This window comes from Cupressus sempervirens, chromosome 7 (assembly GCF_028749045.1).
Source record: "Cupressus sempervirens isolate cs-2001-9-10 chromosome 7, ASM2874904v1, whole genome shotgun sequence".
Classification (NCBI taxonomy): domain Eukaryota; kingdom Viridiplantae; phylum Streptophyta; class Pinopsida; order Cupressales; family Cupressaceae; genus Cupressus; species Cupressus sempervirens.
In genome coordinates, this window is record NC_143124.1 from 489,401,219 (window position 1) to 489,419,012 (window position 17,794).

The 17,794-nt window shown below is 35.3% G+C and overlaps 1 protein-coding gene across 1 annotated transcript; it reads left to right on the forward strand.

The window, feature by feature from the left end:
• The first annotated feature begins 2,684 nt into the window (after positions 1-2,684).
• Positions 2,685-8,590, forward strand: LOC149547681 (boron transporter 4-like). Its single transcript, XM_089791760.1, has 13 exons — positions 2,685-2,847; positions 2,931-3,013; positions 3,199-3,391; positions 3,964-4,102; positions 4,206-4,371; positions 4,594-4,760; positions 4,849-5,022; positions 5,144-5,239; positions 5,402-5,518; positions 5,629-5,948; positions 6,269-6,548; positions 7,607-7,747; positions 8,088-8,590. Exons 1-13 carry the CDS (start codon positions 2,741-2,743, stop codon positions 8,118-8,120), a joined length of 2,016 nt encoding a protein of 671 aa, XP_089647886.1. The 5' UTR covers positions 2,685-2,740; the 3' UTR covers positions 8,121-8,590.
• Positions 8,591-17,794: the final 9,204 nt, after the last annotated feature.

Genomic DNA, 17,794 nt, shown 5'->3' on the forward strand with positions numbered 1-17,794 from the left:
AACAACTAGAAGATTAGCATGACAACCAAGCATGAGTCTTCTCCAACCTTCTAGATGAGTCGTAAGGTTGTAGACACCATGTGCCCAAATAAAATGCTAACTCCTAAGTGTAGACAACTTGTGCATACTTAGAGTGCAAACTCCTGTGTTGTCTATATGACAACTCTCGAGAATTTGCCAACTCCTATGTGAGCAAATAATAAAACAATGCACAATAATTTATTTAATATTTACTTTACTCTTTTTAATTTATTTATTAATTTATTAAATCTCATGCACTAACTTTAATAATTCCACTTATTTAAAAGTAAATATATTTATATTTTAATAACATGAAATCTAGAATCTTTTAATAATTTTAATATCTTTTCCACTTTTACATTCATTTTCAAAACTTAATTGCTAAAATATTTATTAGCTTTAATAATAATATTATTTAGTCATTTATTTCAAAATGAACTCTAAATATATTATTATTAAAATAAATATTGTCACATTCCAAATTTAAACTTTTAACTTTTATTTTCCAATTTAATTATTTTATTTAATTAATTTTTTAATTAATTAAATAAATATTAAAATACCATATTAATTTTTTATTAAATTAAACCATTAATTAAATATTTTAATTAGGCTTAATTAATAGAAAATACATCAAAGACTCACAACGAAAACCCATCATAGCCAAAATCAATACAAAATCAAACCAAAGGTTAATATCACGAATTACATCATCTGACGCATTTGGAGGGTACTCAACTCAGATACTTGTCCTAATTTCCAATTAGGACAAATGGCTTAAAAGGGTTGGGATTTGGACTTGATTTATCTCCCCTCTCTTATCATTGAGATAATGTGATAGGGTATGCTCATCTTGACAATTCAGGGAAGTCGATACTCGGTACCTGCAACCTGCATAAAAACCATGCATGTACAAACACAATATATACTAAACCAAATAGGCAATGGCAGGAAGTGGTGCATCGTGTAGATCCCGACTAGCAGGTGACTACGACTCCCTTCCTTAACCACACCAGACACGCCATACATAAGAGCAAACACACACACCATACACATGCAAGTATGGGGTAAGTATCCATAAGAAAACACATATGATAATAAATCATCTAACTAATCATCATCAATAATTGCAAACACTGTAATAATCATCATGCATACATGAAATGTAAAGTACCAAGTAATCTCATCACATATCAACTGAATCCATAACATAATATCTGAAAGTCTCAAAATAATACCACTAACCATCCACATAAAACTAGCCCTAAAAGAGTTTGACAATGTTAGCAAAAATGCGAACTAGGGGCAGGCACTACAATTTCCTATTTCTAACAGCCTATTGGTGATAGGTCGGGTTGACCTTTTTCTTTCAAAGGTTTCCCTCGACTAGTGATGGCAATCTCTCTAGAGAGAGTAAAAGGAGAACAAGGACTATGTTTATGGTTGGACACTTCTAGATCCAAAGATAGAAGAGATATGATCGAGACCCTTCACCTCCATTGTCATTGTTTTGGTGGCTTGAGGCTATTCCTCGTTCTGGGCTTGACCCTTTTTATTGTCAATTCATTGCTTACAATTCAATTTACCTAATACTTAGCTTTTTCTAGGTGCTACTCCTATAAACTAGGTTTTGTGATTCGGAGTTGATTTTTTCCCTTTTCCTCCCAGTTTGCTACTTTTAATTTAATATAATTTGGTCCGACTTTTTCATCAAAATATTCTACCTATCACTATCATGTCAATCTACTACTATCCTATCAATGAGATTCCATATCTTTAAAAAAAAATATTTTCATGCTAACAAACAACCAACACCAACTAAAGACCATTTTTAGTCATTTCAACTAAAAGCCATCATAACCATCATAATCATAATTAATAGTAATAATTAAAAAAAAATAAATGACTTCACAACCACACCAATTAATTAAAGTCATAATAAAAATCATCAACCAAAGTTGAAAAAAAAACAATTATTATATTCAATAAATTGTAAAAATAATATGCAAGACAACAGTTATTATTATTATTATTTTGCTTAAGATATATAGCTGTTTTGAAATGATAAGCCCAGATTTGGAAAACAAAGAGAGCACTATTAAACCTTACAAAATACTAACTATATTATAAATCTTATTTAAACAAAACAAAACAAAACACTACACACGAGTCTTTTCCTCTTGGTAAGAAGAGATGAAAATACAAGCTACATGTTTTTGGTACTTCATGCCGTAGTAATGATGTCATTTTCTATTCAATAGTTTTTAAGTTCTAGTAAATCTTGATCAGCTAGTTTGGACTGTTCATGAAAGTATTTCTTTTAGCTACTACTATTTCTATGAATGTGTCTGGATTCTTTTGTCTAGCTGTTTATTATTATTTTTAATTTCTTTTGGGGGTATCAATTGAAGTTTCTCATCGTCACGAATAGAGGGCAAAATGAAATTTATTTATATTTCGATTTTATTGAATTAAAAAATACAAGTTTTTGGAGAGACATTCCGCAGAAAACAAAACACACGGTCTTATTGACTAGCCACCTGGCACAGACTGCGTGCCAGCCTAACAAAGGTGTATCTATGTGAATCCTGAAACGCGCATAGGGAACATGTTTATTCTACGTTCCCTATTAAATGCCGGGGATACAAACTACTTTAGCTTTTATGCAGCCTTATATTTTGCGGATGTAATACTGTCTTACTGTTGGTGTCGCCCAACAATGGACAACAAGTCGAATGCTCCATTCAGTGGCATCCTCACTGATATCAAAGGAAGGCTGCCCTGCTATAAACAGGACTGGATCGGTGGATTTACGGCAGGATTCAGGTGGTAATACTTACCCTCTAGCTTAAACTGATTCCATTTGATGGGTTATGCTCAAAATGTGTTTTGTTTAATGATTATTGCAGAATATTGGCTCCCACTGCATACATTTTCTTCGCTTCAGCTCTTCCTGTCATAGCCTTTGGAGAACAACTTGGCAGAGATACAGGTAGTGTTTCAAACACATTGTTTGAAGTTAAACTTTTGATTCAGAAAATGGGGTTTTAAACTGAGTTTGGTTAAGGAGGGTTATTTGTGTCAATGAATGTTGGGTTTTGAAGTCGGTGTGGTTAATTTAAAGGTTTTATTTCAATAAGGATTGGGTTTTGAAATGGTTTGTTATTTGCATTGTAGATGGGACATTGTCAGCTGTGCAAACACTGGCTTCTACAGCTCTGTGTGGGATTATACATTCTATTTTAGGCGGCCAGCCATTGCTGATCTTGGGTGTTGCAGAGCCTACAGTCCTTATGTATACCTACATGTATAACTTTGCAAAGGGCAGAAGTGCTCTAGGACAGCGACTGTTTCTGGCATGGGCAGGATGGTATGCATTACAAAACCTTTAGTACTTGTATAACCATAAATATGCCAAATCCGGATACATTGGAGTCATTCAATCTCCAGGGATTTAGTATTTGAATCTTGTTGGATCACCGTCAATGAGCTTTATGTAGACATGTGACTTTCAAATCTCCCCATCTAGAATGTTGGATTGTTGCTAATGTATGAAATGCATATGGGTTTAAGAAGTCAAATCCCTCCAACAATTAGTGTATTTAAAGGATTATAACTTTTTATAATATTCCACAACGGAAAGGTTTCAATATCCTATTGGCAGGGCTTTTGAAACTTGTAATCTTGTTGGGACGTTGTAAATGTGCTTAATAAAAGCAGGCTTGAATCTCTTGAATCTTCTGGGTATTCAGATGTTTGGGGCTTTCATGGGTAATGACACATGCTCTGTATGAAGGTGAATTTGAATCCCTTCAGTCAGGGTTTGTGAATCTTTGAAATTTTTTGCGTAGCCGTAAATGTACTGAAGGCAGGTAGGTTTGAATCTTTAAAATCTGAGGAGCTTTTGAAAGGTTTTGAACCTTTTACCTGTTTTTTATGCAGGGCATGTGTCTGGACATCTCTCCTACTCTGTTTACTTGCAATATTTGGGGCTTCCGCGGTAATAAGCAGATTTACAAGAATAGCTGGAGAGCTGTTTGGCATGCTAATCGCAGTCTTGTTTATGCAGGAAGCCATCAAGGTGGGAGCATTCTCTATTCATGTTATGGTATTCTTCTCTAAAGTTTTGTTGCTTGTCTGAGTATTTTTAATATTCTTATCTTACCCTAATAACTTTTGTTCAGGGTGTAGTAGAAGAGTTTCGAGTACCTAAACGGGAGAATCCCAATAATGAAGAATTTCAATTTCCATGGCTTTTTGCAAATGGTTTATTTGGGCTGATACTGTCCTTTGGTCTGTTGATCACTGCCTTAAAAAGCAGAAGGGCACGGGCTTGGCGATACACTACAGGTAATGCGCTAGTTCATCCATGTTCAGTTACATTGTAATTTATGGGTGTAATTTTTAAGAGGAGAAACAATTTTATGAAGGTATTCTTCCTTGTTGAACATGATCTCTGTTGCCTGCATGTTCAATATTCTTAAGAGGAGCTACCAAATTATGTGACTGGCAATTTTCATCTACTTCTTTTATTTCATTAGAGTCAGTAAACATACTGGATGTTGTAAGCAGGTTGGTTGCGAGGTTTTATAGCAGATTATGGAGTTCCATTGATGATTGTAGTCTGGACAGCTGTGTCATACTCCGCACCAGACAAAGTACCTTCAGGCATCCCTAGAAGACTCTCTAGTCCTGAGCCATGGTCTCCTGGAGCTTCATCTAATTGGACAGTTATTAAGGTAATTGGATTCAAAGTTTTCGCAAGGAGTATCATGCCATTTACACTCTTGTAAGTGAGCTGATGGATCAAGACCCTTCCTTTGACAGGATATGCTTGATGTACCCTCCGTGTACATTTTGGCAGCATTTATACCTGCTATTATGATTGCGGGACTTTATTTCTTTGATCACAGCGTGGCATCCCAAATGGCCCAACAGAAAGAATTCAATCTGAAAAACCCATCAGCTTACCATTATGACATACTTTTGCTAGGATTGATGGTGGGTTCTGTCAACACCTCTCTTAAGACTTAAGAAATCAGTCAATATTTTTCTATGTAAGTAGAATTCTAACTATTGCTACTAGGAATGAACTAACTAGCCTTTACATTCCTTCTTTCAGGTGTTGCTATGTGGACTGATTGGTATTCCTCCTTCAAATGGTGTTTTGCCACAATCTCCTATGCACACTAAAAGTCTTGCAGTATTGAAACGACAGGTGATTTTATCTTCGACACAAGTTAAATTTTCGGAGTGAACTAACTTTTTGCATTAAGTATGGAAGAATTGATCCTTTCTCAAGAAAAAAATGAAGAGGCAATGTTGTGTTAAGCCTTTTGCATTTCTATTTATAGTGTCTCGTTTCGATCTATTCATGCAGATGATCCGGAAAAAAATGGTACAAAGTGCAAAGAAAAGCATTGAACAACAAGCTAGTACAACAGAGATTTATGGTAATATGCAGGAGGTGTTCATCAAAATGGAGCAGAACGGGCCTGTATGTTTAATCAATTAAATCTTTGATCTACTATTTTAACTTGATTTTGGTAGGCTAGCTAGAATTTCATTCTTACATCTTAATTGAAAATTTCCTTATTTTTCATGTAGACCTCAATGGATTTCCATGAACTTAAGGATCTGAAAAAGTTAGTCCTCAAGAGTACAGGAAATGAAACGGATGGAAATGCTTTTGATCCTGAAAAGCATATTGAGGCATGTCTTCCAGTCAGAGTGAAAGAACAACGGCTGAGCAATTTAATGCAGTCTATTCTTGTGGCTGGATCTTTGGGATTGATGCCTGTCATTAAAATGGTTCCTAATTCTGTCTTATGGGGTTACTTTGCTTACATGGCAATAGAGAGCTTACCAGGAAATCAATTTTGGGAAAGGCTGCTTCTGCTTTTTGTCACTCCAACTCGCAGATTCAAGTAGGTTCAAAATTTCTGCGAGCAATCCTTTTTATAGATGTATGGACTCATATTAGGCTTTAGACCCAGCTCTCATTTTGTGTGAACCCTTTATCTAATACAGTTTGAATATAAAAAAAAAGAGTACCCTATGATGCATAGAAAGGAGTAGAATTTCAATTAAGCAAACAATGGTATATGTTGTTGAAATATGCCTATGAATTCGTGTTCCGTGCAAGTATATCATGTTTGTATTCACTTCTTTATTCAATCAATTTTTACTGTTTCGTTAATTGTTTTTTTAACTAGAGACCTAACTTCGTACTCCAATCTGTATGCAGGGTTCTGGAGGATGTGCACGCATCATTTGTGGAAACAGTGCCCTTTAAGATCATTGCTCTTTTTACCATATTTCAGTTCATTTATCTACTGGCATGTTTTGGAGTTACATGGATACCAATAGCAGGAATTCTTTTCCCCATCCCTTTCTTCTTGTTAATTCCGCTAAGACAGTACTTGCTTCCCAAGATATTTGAAGCCAAGTACATATTTGAGTTGGATGCAGCTGAGTATGAAGAGAGTGCAGCATTCCCTCGTCGAGATTTGAGCCTCTCTATTCGGGTAAAGATCTTTCTCAAACAGCCATACTCTTTGAATCCCAGAGTGTTCATTTGTTGGCTTTTGTTTGAAAGTGACATTGTGTAAGATTCATCAGCAATATGGATTCGATTTAGTTCAAGCTATGCTTTTCTTTTTGTTTAGAGGGCAAGCAATCTAGCAAGTTTTTGTAGGAATGTTAGTGGTTATGCTTAGATACTCAACAAACTCGGGCTTATGTATTGATTCCTAAACTATGAGTTTTACATGTAAAAATTGAAAAATTAGGTAATGTTCGAGTTCTCAAGAGGCCCCTGGCCCCACATTGGGAGTATTTGCTAATTTTGACTCTAATGTAACAGTGTTAAATGCTCCCAGCCTCCAAAATAGATTTTATTAAGCTAGCTTACTTTTCTTGTTTTTGTGGCCAAGCAAGTTATTCATCAGAATACTAGTGGTTATGCTAGGTACGTTGACTTTTACCAAGCTTGGGCTTTGTCTGATTCCTGATCCACGTGTTCTACAAGTTGAAAATGAAAAATCTGGTTTTTTTTTGTGTTCTCAGTAGGCCCATATTTTTTAAGCAGAGTTTGAAGATGGCAATGTAAAACTTTTCCAACTACAGAAGTGATTTGATTAAGGCTATCTTCCTTTTTTTTTTCAATGACCAAGCAAGTTATTCTTTAGAATGTTTGTGGTCATGCTATTTATGTTGGCACTTAACAAGTTTGGGCTTTGTGTCTGGACTCTTAATCCTGAATCATGAGTTTTACAAGCTCAAAATAAAAACTCCGATATTTTTTTGGGTTTCTCAGTCCTTTACACTGGCAATATTAGACTCCATGATGGGTGATAGGGAACAACAAAAGATGGGAATTTGACATTATATATTTCTGTCAAAAATAGACATTAGTAAAAAAACTATATCTGTACGCATTTAGAGTTCTATATTATGTGATAATGCTCTTTCACAATGAGGCATCCATTATTTCAGATGATGCTACCCTAAAATGTATTTTTCTATAGAATATGGTATTTTACAGTTTGAGTGCTTGATCATATTGCCATGGATTAAATGGCAGGAACGTGAGACACCAAGAACTCCAAGAACACCTCGAACACCTCGAGTAGGAAGAGTGGATAGCATCAAGGAAATTATTGGTGATGCAGAAATTTTGGATGAGTTGACTACCAGAAGTCGCGGTGAACTGAAACTTAGGCCAGTGAGTATCTAAATTTAGCAATTTATTCTCCACTCTCAGCTTGGATGAATTCTTTGTGACAGCACAAGAGTCTTTATTGCTATCAGTCTTCTAAATTACTTGTACAGTATGCGTTCTTGTTTAGCTTCCAATTGTAATGGCTCTTTTGTGGGTAAATGCTCTATTTAGATAGAAAGGTGGCTTTCCTATGGCCAACTATATTTCAACTCCATACTGACATATGTCAAAAGAGGGAAAATATGTATAACAGGGAATGTGCCCAACGGTACATTGAGTCCTCGTAAACTAAGATAGCCTAAATGTGGATGAGAAATATCATTAAATTGTCTGGTATGTGCAGATTCACACTGATTCCAGGGACTTTACGAACTAAAAGAACCATCTATGTAGCTCAGCGCAGTCCATGATACTCAGTTAAAATTGAATTCATCCAGAGAAGTGACAGCGCCTTGCAAGCTTTGTATAGAAAATCTTCTTTGGCAGGCAAGTTCTCTTTTTAAGGACAATCATTAGCTGTCTTAATATAATCATTTCAGATAATTGCATAACAGAGTCCGAGACTCTGAAGTACATTGCCTAGCCAAAGATTGAAACATTGATTGGGAAGACAACCTTTGTAGCCGTGTTTACAGAGGATGATGTTACTTTCGAGCTCTTGGTTTGGTACGAGTCACAACAAAGGATGGATCTATCTATGAACATAACTTGTATATTAATATTTGTAATGAAAAAACCTGTGGAAAGCAAGGTTATAGGGCAGACTGTAATATGCTGCTTACCATGCTGAAGGAAAAGGAAATTTGAATTTATCTAATGCATAAAGTGAAGGTCAGAGTTTTTTTAGTATAGATTTGATGGGAAATAATGTTCTGTTCCATTCCAGAGAACATAATTTAAGTTTTAGAGTTCTTTCTACATATTTTGATGTAGAATCCAAGGTTTGAAGTAGAGATTAGCTAACTGAATTTTAAACAAAGTAATTTTTTTTATCTACTTTTATATTTGATTTAATTTAATTTTTAAATTCTTACATTGTCTTTGATAAATAAAATTTCCGTTTTCCACTGAACACTATTTTTTAAAATTTTAATTTTTTCAATTTCCGTTTGCAACCGAATACAGCACTTGAAATTAAAGCTGGAACATATTGATGATTGTGCTCCTTACTTGACGAAGGAAAGAAATTGTAACTAATTGTTCACTTCTGATCATAGTGTTTGAGTTTGACATAACTGAAAGACTAGTAATTATTAATAAGTTGTTAAGGTTTGATTTTACTTTAATACATTGATTGATGATTGTGCTCCTTACTTGACGCAGGAGATAAATTGTAACTAATTGTTCACTCTTGATTATAGTGTTTGAGTTTGACATAACTGAAAGACTAATAACTGAAAGACTAGTAACTAGTAATTATTAGTAAGTTGGTAAGGTTTGATTTTACTTTATTATGTTCATGAGATTTTGGTCTATGTTCATGAGATTTTGGTCTATTGATGAAGTTGAATAATTTTTCTGAATGAATCTTTCCAAAAGAGTTTGTGAAATGCAAGACCCTAACAGTACTCAAGAATGGACCAAAATTGTATCCGAAAGATATGGCAGAATAGATATTCTTTGGCCCTTGCTTTTCAAGTCTATTCTTCTATCCATAATTTTCAAGTCACAGAAGTCTTGCTCTTACTTGAAGTAGCTATATAATTATGTGGATTTAACATGATATCATAAATTATATTATAGCAATACTAAAAGGCTGAAAGGGTTTTCCTAATTTAAATTTTTTGTACACATCAAACATTATTAGTGTATGAATTTCTCAATTCCTTTTATATAATAATTACACATGCACTTTTGAGCCATATGAAATCTCCATTTAAAATAAAATAAATTTGGAATAGTGTTTAAGGGTCTTTGAATGTCTATGATTTGATCATTTAATGCAAGAAATGTGTCCTACTAAGCAATTGCCACATCATCAAATTGTTAGAAAAGTGGAATTAAACAAATGAAACCCTAATTTGAATAGTCAATAATTATTTCATTGACCATAATCAAGGATTAAACATTAGTTATCCATTAAAGAATATATAATATGGACATTATCCAAGGACACTAACCTACATGTAATTTAATAAATACATTCAAGATGCATAACATTTGCATTATCTATTGAGTACAATTATATCAAAATGATTGTCATAAGATGATTATATACATCACATTAAATGTAGTGTTAAACAAGATGCCTTGAACATATGTCCATTTGCAAGATCTGGTCTCCACAATCATCATACATTTTCCATCCACCTATCTAAGATGAGAGTGTGGCCCAGGTGCTCTAACCACATCGACCATAGTTTGTTTAGCTCCTCGGGGTTTTTGACACAAAAAAACACCTTGAACATGGCACAAGAAGCCTAGCAACTCGGAACAAGAGGATTAGATGGATCGGGTGCAATCGTGAAACATACTACTTTTCACATATGACGAAGTAGCCTAATTACTAAATGTGGTAGGGAACATAAAACAACATATCTACACATATGTAGTGAATATAAATGAAAGCATATCTACTTATATGCAGTGCAGTGAAATAACAACATATCTACACATGCAGTAAAATTAAAATAACTTTGGCCAAATCACTTTTAAAACTAGATTTAGTTGGTAGAAGAAACAATGCACATTGTATCCATTCTATTCAAAACTAGCAGATAGGAAGAAGCAAGACACACTGTATCCATTCCTATCCCTCCCAAATTGCCACATTACACCCATCCATAAGGAAGACTAATACATTCAAGACAAGAAACATGTAATAACTTTCATGACCAGTAATGATCTAAAAAGGCTTGTGCATTTTAAATTCATAGGTATGACAACATGGTATACATTCTGAATTGAATAATAGTGAGAGTTTATGATCATCATTTACCATTAGTAGTTGAAGGATTTATTGAATTCAATGGCAAAGACACTCGATATGGAAAGAATTCATTATTTCAATAAAATGTTGCTATTGAGGCACACTTCAATTTGTTTGGTGACTACACTATCCTTTCACCTCATTTATAATTTAAACAACAATGTTGCCCTTAAATCCAAGGAATGCTTTTAGCATATTTACCCCACCTCATTTATAATTTAAACAACAATGTTGCCCTTAAATCCAAGGAATGCTTTTAGCACATTGACCATGTGATGTTCTTACAAGTTTAACCATAGACTTAATGATTCATTAGGAGCATTCAATCACTTAGAAATGAAACGATCCAGCAAGTTAATGCAGACACTCAAAAGTTTTATCCAGACATAATTCCGTATTTGTCCTCAAGTTTCTTATATTATTCATGGACAATAAATAACAAGGATTCATATTTACCATTCTCGATTTTAGTTCAACTTGGTAATGTCTTTGTCTTGCTATATTGTTCATTGGCAATCGTGTGTTGTAATTGTCAAGCATTATTAAGGCAAGAACCAACTTAATTCATCAGCTCCAAAGATAATGAAAGTCAATATTCATACAGTTTCATATTTAGATAGGCTAAGTGATCCTTGCCAATTCACTGTCTAGTATTTAGAACATAGCTTTAGTTACAAAACAATAAAAAGAATCTATCGATTACTACAGTTTGCCCGCACGAGGACATATTTGAGCACGATATTGGATTGACTAATTGTGAGACACTTTCTACTTGAGTGGAAAGGGCATTGGTTTCACAAACCAACCACTGATCCACACAACTAATTAAATAAAACACGGTGCCTACTACTAAATAAGGAGTATGAAATGTTTGTTTTCATTAGTTCATGGCTTGTTCCCTTGCGCTTTCTACTATTTTGGTTCAAAACACATTCGAGTCAAAGCAATGTTTTCAATTTAAGTTGTTTGAATTCACTATAGGAAACTAATTGGAACAATATAATTCCCTATTTTTCAACTCTAAACTCAAACACAACATATAATACGCCCCAAAATTTGTGGTTATTAGTCATATGTTTTTGAAGCACTCATTCCTTTATGTGGAATGCCATCTCACTAATCTAGTGTATATTGAAATCTTTCCAAGTTTACCATTAATGCATTGATGGTGCATTTGACATGATTGCAAACAATGTCGGGGATATATGTGAAAATTAACACTATTATAGTCATTGATTATTAATCTTCTATCGTAAATGATTATTAAACTACTAGAAATAAATTCACAATTAATATCAAAAAATAACACAATTGCAACTTCACTAATTAAATATAGAAAGAAATTCAGAACACAAAGAACACAATATTTCCAGACAAATTGTCCCTAGAAAAACCCCTAAGCGAAAACTAGTTCTACAGGTGGAAAATATATTAACTTCAGTAAATCAAGAATTACAAAATTTCTTGCCTCTCATTGACAGAATTTAGACAACCTCCTAATTTCTCTTACTGATATTTCCCACTACTATCTCCAATGCTATCACTGCGCCCTTGCTAACACTGCAAGACTGTTTGCTAACATTGTAAATGCTTCTACAACTCTTGTTGTTCTCTGTTCTATTCTGTTCTCCAAATGCCTCCCTTGACCCCCTTTTATACTACTTAACCAAGAGGTTTCTAATTGCTTCTTGATAAAGACAACTCAACCAAGAAGTTTCTAATTATTTCCTAACCAAGAAGTTTCTAGTTGCTTCTCGATTAAAACAACCTAAACAATAGGTTACTATTGCCTTCTAGAAGGAGTCAATTAATTAACAAATAATTATTTTTTGTAACTCTAACAATTATTTGCCAATTAATCACATGAGGAGGAACAACTATCCAAGCTACCTAAAATTAGCACTCCCTCTTAGTGAGGAAGTTGTTCTGCATAACACCCAACTTATCTATGAAGAAGATGAATTTCACCTTCCCCAATGCCTTTGTTAGAATGTCTACTACCTGTTCCTCCATAGTTATGTACTGTAGCTGAACAACCTCCCATTGTAGACAATATCTGATGTCTATATGTTTAGACCTATCATGAAACACTGGATTCTCAGACAACTTGATGCAACTCTGATTGTCGCAATGTACCATAGTAGTCTCAACCTTTTGACCAAACAAGACTACTAACAACTTCCAAATCCATATAGCTTCACATGTTGCCATGCTAGCTACTATGTATTTTGCTTCTACTAAACTCAAAGCCACAAATTTTTGCTTCCTGTTGAACCAAGATACAACTCCTGATCCCAAACTGAAACAACACCCTGAAGTGCTCCTTTTGTCCATTGTACTTTCTACCCAATCTGTATTAGTATAGCCCATCAACCTGATACCTTCACTTCAGACATATTTGATCCCATACTCAGCTGTACTGCACAAGTAATGCAATACATGCTTGGTTGTTGTCCAATGCATTCTCTTTGGTTCAACCATGAATTGACTAAGAGAGTTTACAGCAAATGCTATATCTAGCCTAGTGTTGACCAAATACATAAGCGAACCAATCAACTATCTGTATAAGGTGGGCTCTACATTATTTTCCTTAGATGTATCTACCTTTCTCCAATTTGTGATCATGGGTGTAGACATGGCTTTGCAATCCTCCATCCCGAATCTCTTCAAGATTTCAATGCAATATTTCCCTTGACCAAGGAAAATCTCTCCATCTGTTTGCCACAGTTCCATGCCTAGAAAGTAGTGCATGAGTCCTAAGTCGTTCATCTCAAACTCTTCTGCAAGGTCCCTCTTGCAGTCTTCTATGAGCCCTAGTGAACCTATAAGAAACAAGTTGTCCACATTAAGAAGAAGAATGAGATTCTCACCACCAACCACCAAGTAGTAGAGGTTAGCATCCACTTCACTCTTCACAAAGTCCATTTCCTGCAAGTATGTGTCAATGCACTCATACCACACTTTAGGAGCTTGTTTGAGTCTGTACAATGCTTTCTTCAATCCGCACTTGTGGCTGTCTTTGCTGTGTGCTACAAATCCTTCTGGTTGCTCTATGTATACCTCCTCCTTTAACTCACTGTTAAGGAATGCTGTCTTGACATCCATTTGATGGATCTGCCATCCCATCTATGCTGCAAATGAGATCACAGCTCGTATAGAAGTATACCTAGCCACTAGAGAAAATGTCTCCTCGTAGTCTATTCCCTCCTTCTAAGAGAACCCCTTAGACATGAACCTTGCCTTATATTTCTTGATACTACCATCTACACTGTGCTTTATCTTATAGATCCAACGTGATCCAACTACTGTTCTATTTGTTGGCCTAGGAACTACCTCCTACACATCATTCTGAATTATTGAGTTATACTCCTCAATGATAGCATGCCACCATACCTAATGCTCTGCAACCTCCTGATAGCTGGAAGGCTCACTATCTGCCAACTGACTAACTAATGCCACATAGTCATTGAACTTGGCTGGTTGTCTCCGCTATCTAGCACTCTTTTTTAGGAGCTCCCATAAACTCCTGAGTATCCCTTTGTGCCTCTTGAACCTCACGATTCCTGCTGCCAACTGTAGAGGATGACATATCAACCTCTAAGTCTTCTAGATGCATTTCCTATTGCACCTGTTGCTCTATGCTCTGTGAAACTTTACCACCTGAGCCTACACTTGTACTGGTAACTATACTTGTGCTCTGTTGCCCTTGACTAGGGCTTGGAGCTTCTATTGGTTGCTCACTCTAATCATCTGCTAGCAAATCTCTAGACCTTCTGAATGCCTTGTCTTCCATGAACTTAATATCACACCTAACAATAATTCTTCTAGTCCCGGGGATAAAAATCCTATATGCCTTTGAGGTTTCACTGTACCTTATAAAGTACCCCCTCTCTGTAGTTTGATCTAACTTCGTACGTGTATCACCTAGAATATGATAATATGCTAAACTCCCAAATATTCTGAAATGGATAACATCAGGCTTCTTGCTTGTGAAAGCTTCCTCTAGTGTCATCCTCCCTAGTACCTTGTGTGGAACCCTATTCTGAATGTAGACTACTGTACTACACACTTCTGCCCATAAGTAGTGAGGCATATCTTGGTAATGTAGCATGGTTCTTGCTGCCTACGATATAGAACAGTTCTTCCTCTCAACAATTCCATTCTGCTATGGATTATAAGGAATTGTCCACTCTCTCTTGATTCCTTCCTTGGTATAGAACTCCTGGAAGTTATTTCCTTTGTACTTGCCTCCATTGTCTAATTGAAGAACCTTTATCTTCCTTCTTGTCAAGTTCTCTAGTAGAGCCTTAAACTCTTGGAACTGAGTGAAAACCTCATCCTTGGTCTTCAAGAAGTATATCCAGGTCTTCTTGGAGAAATCATCAATAAAAGTAACATAGTACTCATATCCTCTAATAGACTTTGTCGACATCAGTCCACATACATATGAATGTACTAGATCAAGAACACCTTCAGATCTGGTGTCACTCCTTGGAAAAGATGCTTTCACAAACTTCCCCAACATGCATCCCTTACATACATCATCATGCTTTGTTCTCATCTTTGAAACACCTGTCACCGTCTCACAAAGCAATTTGAGTGCTCCATGATGAATATGGCCCATCCTCCTATGCCATAGCTCTCCAAGATCTCTAGGATTACAGTTGCTCATGAGTGCCTTAGGAGTGTCAAATTGCAACCTATAAAATCAACCACTCCTAACTCCAATAGTTATGGGTTATTTCTAATCCTTGTGCTTAATCAACACGTGTCCCTCTAAAGAGTACATTATACCCCCTATCCTGAAGAATAGATATAGAAATCAAATTCATACCTAATCTTGGCACATACAATACATCATGAACTAGAATTATCTTTCCATTCTCCCTCTGAAACTGAATAGTCCCTTTCCCAACTGGGTTGAGTTTGGACAAGTTTCCCATAGAAATATGGATATTGATGTTCTCCTCCTTATAACTAGAGAAGTAGATATCTAACTCCTATCATATGAAATGATGCCCCACTATCTATATACCAAATAGTTTGTGAGGTTGAGCTCACCATACAAGCTATAAGTGAAAACTCATCTTCCATTTTACTGGAGAGTTCATCTACACTTGCTGAAGCTGCTCCCCACTTCTTTGCCTTGTTCCTTTCTAGGAAATGACTGACATAGTGACCATACTCATGACATCCAAAGCACTTGACCTACAAAGGTCCTTCTTCTTCTTCTCACTTTGTGAGTTCGATCCTTTGCTAGACCCCTTCTTTGCTGTCCCTTTCCCTGCTAGGGAAATGTTCTCCTGTTCCACCTCACTTTTTTGACTCTTGTTGGATCCATTGACAAGACTTAGTCTAAACTCCTCCTAAGTGAAATCATTCCATAGTCGATCCCAACAGGGTAAGGTATCTCGTCCATTGACAACTTGAACAAAGACACTCCATTGTTTAGTAAACCTATTCAGGGCTATTCTCACTAGCTCATCATCACTAGGACTATCTCCAACAACTACTAACTCGTCCTTGACAAGTCTAAGCCTAGTGAGGTAACTTGTAACATCTTCTCCCTATTTCATCCAGGTATTCTTTAGCTTCTCTCTAAGAATCATCCTCTTATTAGTGGTGGCATTCTAGTACAGATACACAATGACATCCCACATCTTCTTTGCTATATCTAGCTCCACGATATGTGGAACAATATGATCCTTGACATCATCAAGGATAATCCTCCTCCCCTTGGCATCATCCTTCTTATATGTTGCAAGATGTGTCACACCCATTGGTAAAACTACAACACTGGTAGCATAATCCTTGATACCATTCTTTTCCAACAATAAAAAAATTCTGGCCTTCCAGACACCAAAATTTAAAGCACCATCCAATCTATCTTGATCTCTCAAACTAGCTAAAGCCATCTCAAGGGATTAAAGCAATAATAATTCTGAAGAGATCACAATTTATTTCCTAGGGTAAAACTCTTCTACCCTCAACAATGCTTTGATACCATGTGAAAATTAACACTATTGTAGTCACTAATTATTAATCTTCTATTGTAAGCGATTATTGAACTAATGGAAAAAAATTTCACAGCTAATATCAAAAAATAACACAACTGCAACTTCACCAATAAAATACAAAAAGAAATTTAGAACACAAAAAACACAATATTTTCGAACAAATTGTCCTTGGAAAAACCCGTAAGGGAAAACCAGTTCTGTAGGTGGAAAATATATTACCTTCGACAAATCAAGAGATACAAAATTCCATTCCTCTCATTGACAGCATTTAAACAAGCTCCTAATTTTTCTTATTGATATTCCCCACTACTATCCCCAACGTTATCACTACAACCTTGCTAACACTGTATGATTGTTTGTTATCACTACAAACTTATTTGCTAACACTGCAAATGCTTATACAAATCTTGTTCTCTATTTTGTTCTGTTCTTCAAATGCCTCCCTTGACCCCATTTTATACTAGTTAACCAAGAGGTCTCTAGTTGCTTCTTGATAAAGACAACTCAACCAAGAGGTTTCTAGTTGTTTCCTAACCAAGAAGTTTCTAGTTGCTTCTCAATTAAAACAACCTAACCAATAGGTTACTACTAGCTTCTAGGAGTCAATTAATTAACAAATAATTATTTTTTGTAACTCTAACAATTATTTTCCAATTAATCACATGAGGATGAACAACTGTCCAAGCTACCTAAACTTAACAATATCATCATTGACTCCCTATAGTCTGAACATGGGAAATTGCATTTAACAATCTTTGTATTTTACCTTAAATGAAGGTGGTTATATTTCACACACAAACTTAAAGACTGAATCCACCCACTCATGACGCTCTATCTATATCCCATATAAGGCATAAGCAATTTGATTATTGAATCCTTCTATCAGGATCTATTATTGCTGTATGGTTAAATAAAACACTTTCTTCTCTAATAGTAATCAAGTTAAAACCTTGAAATAATGTGCTACAGTGGAAGCATTAACAAAGAGAATTGAACAATGACCAAAGGGATCATTTTAGTTTCTTTCCTCATAATTAGAAAAAAGATGCAAATATACAAAGTGATAGTACAAGTTCATTGTTTTGGACAAGATTTATGATTTCA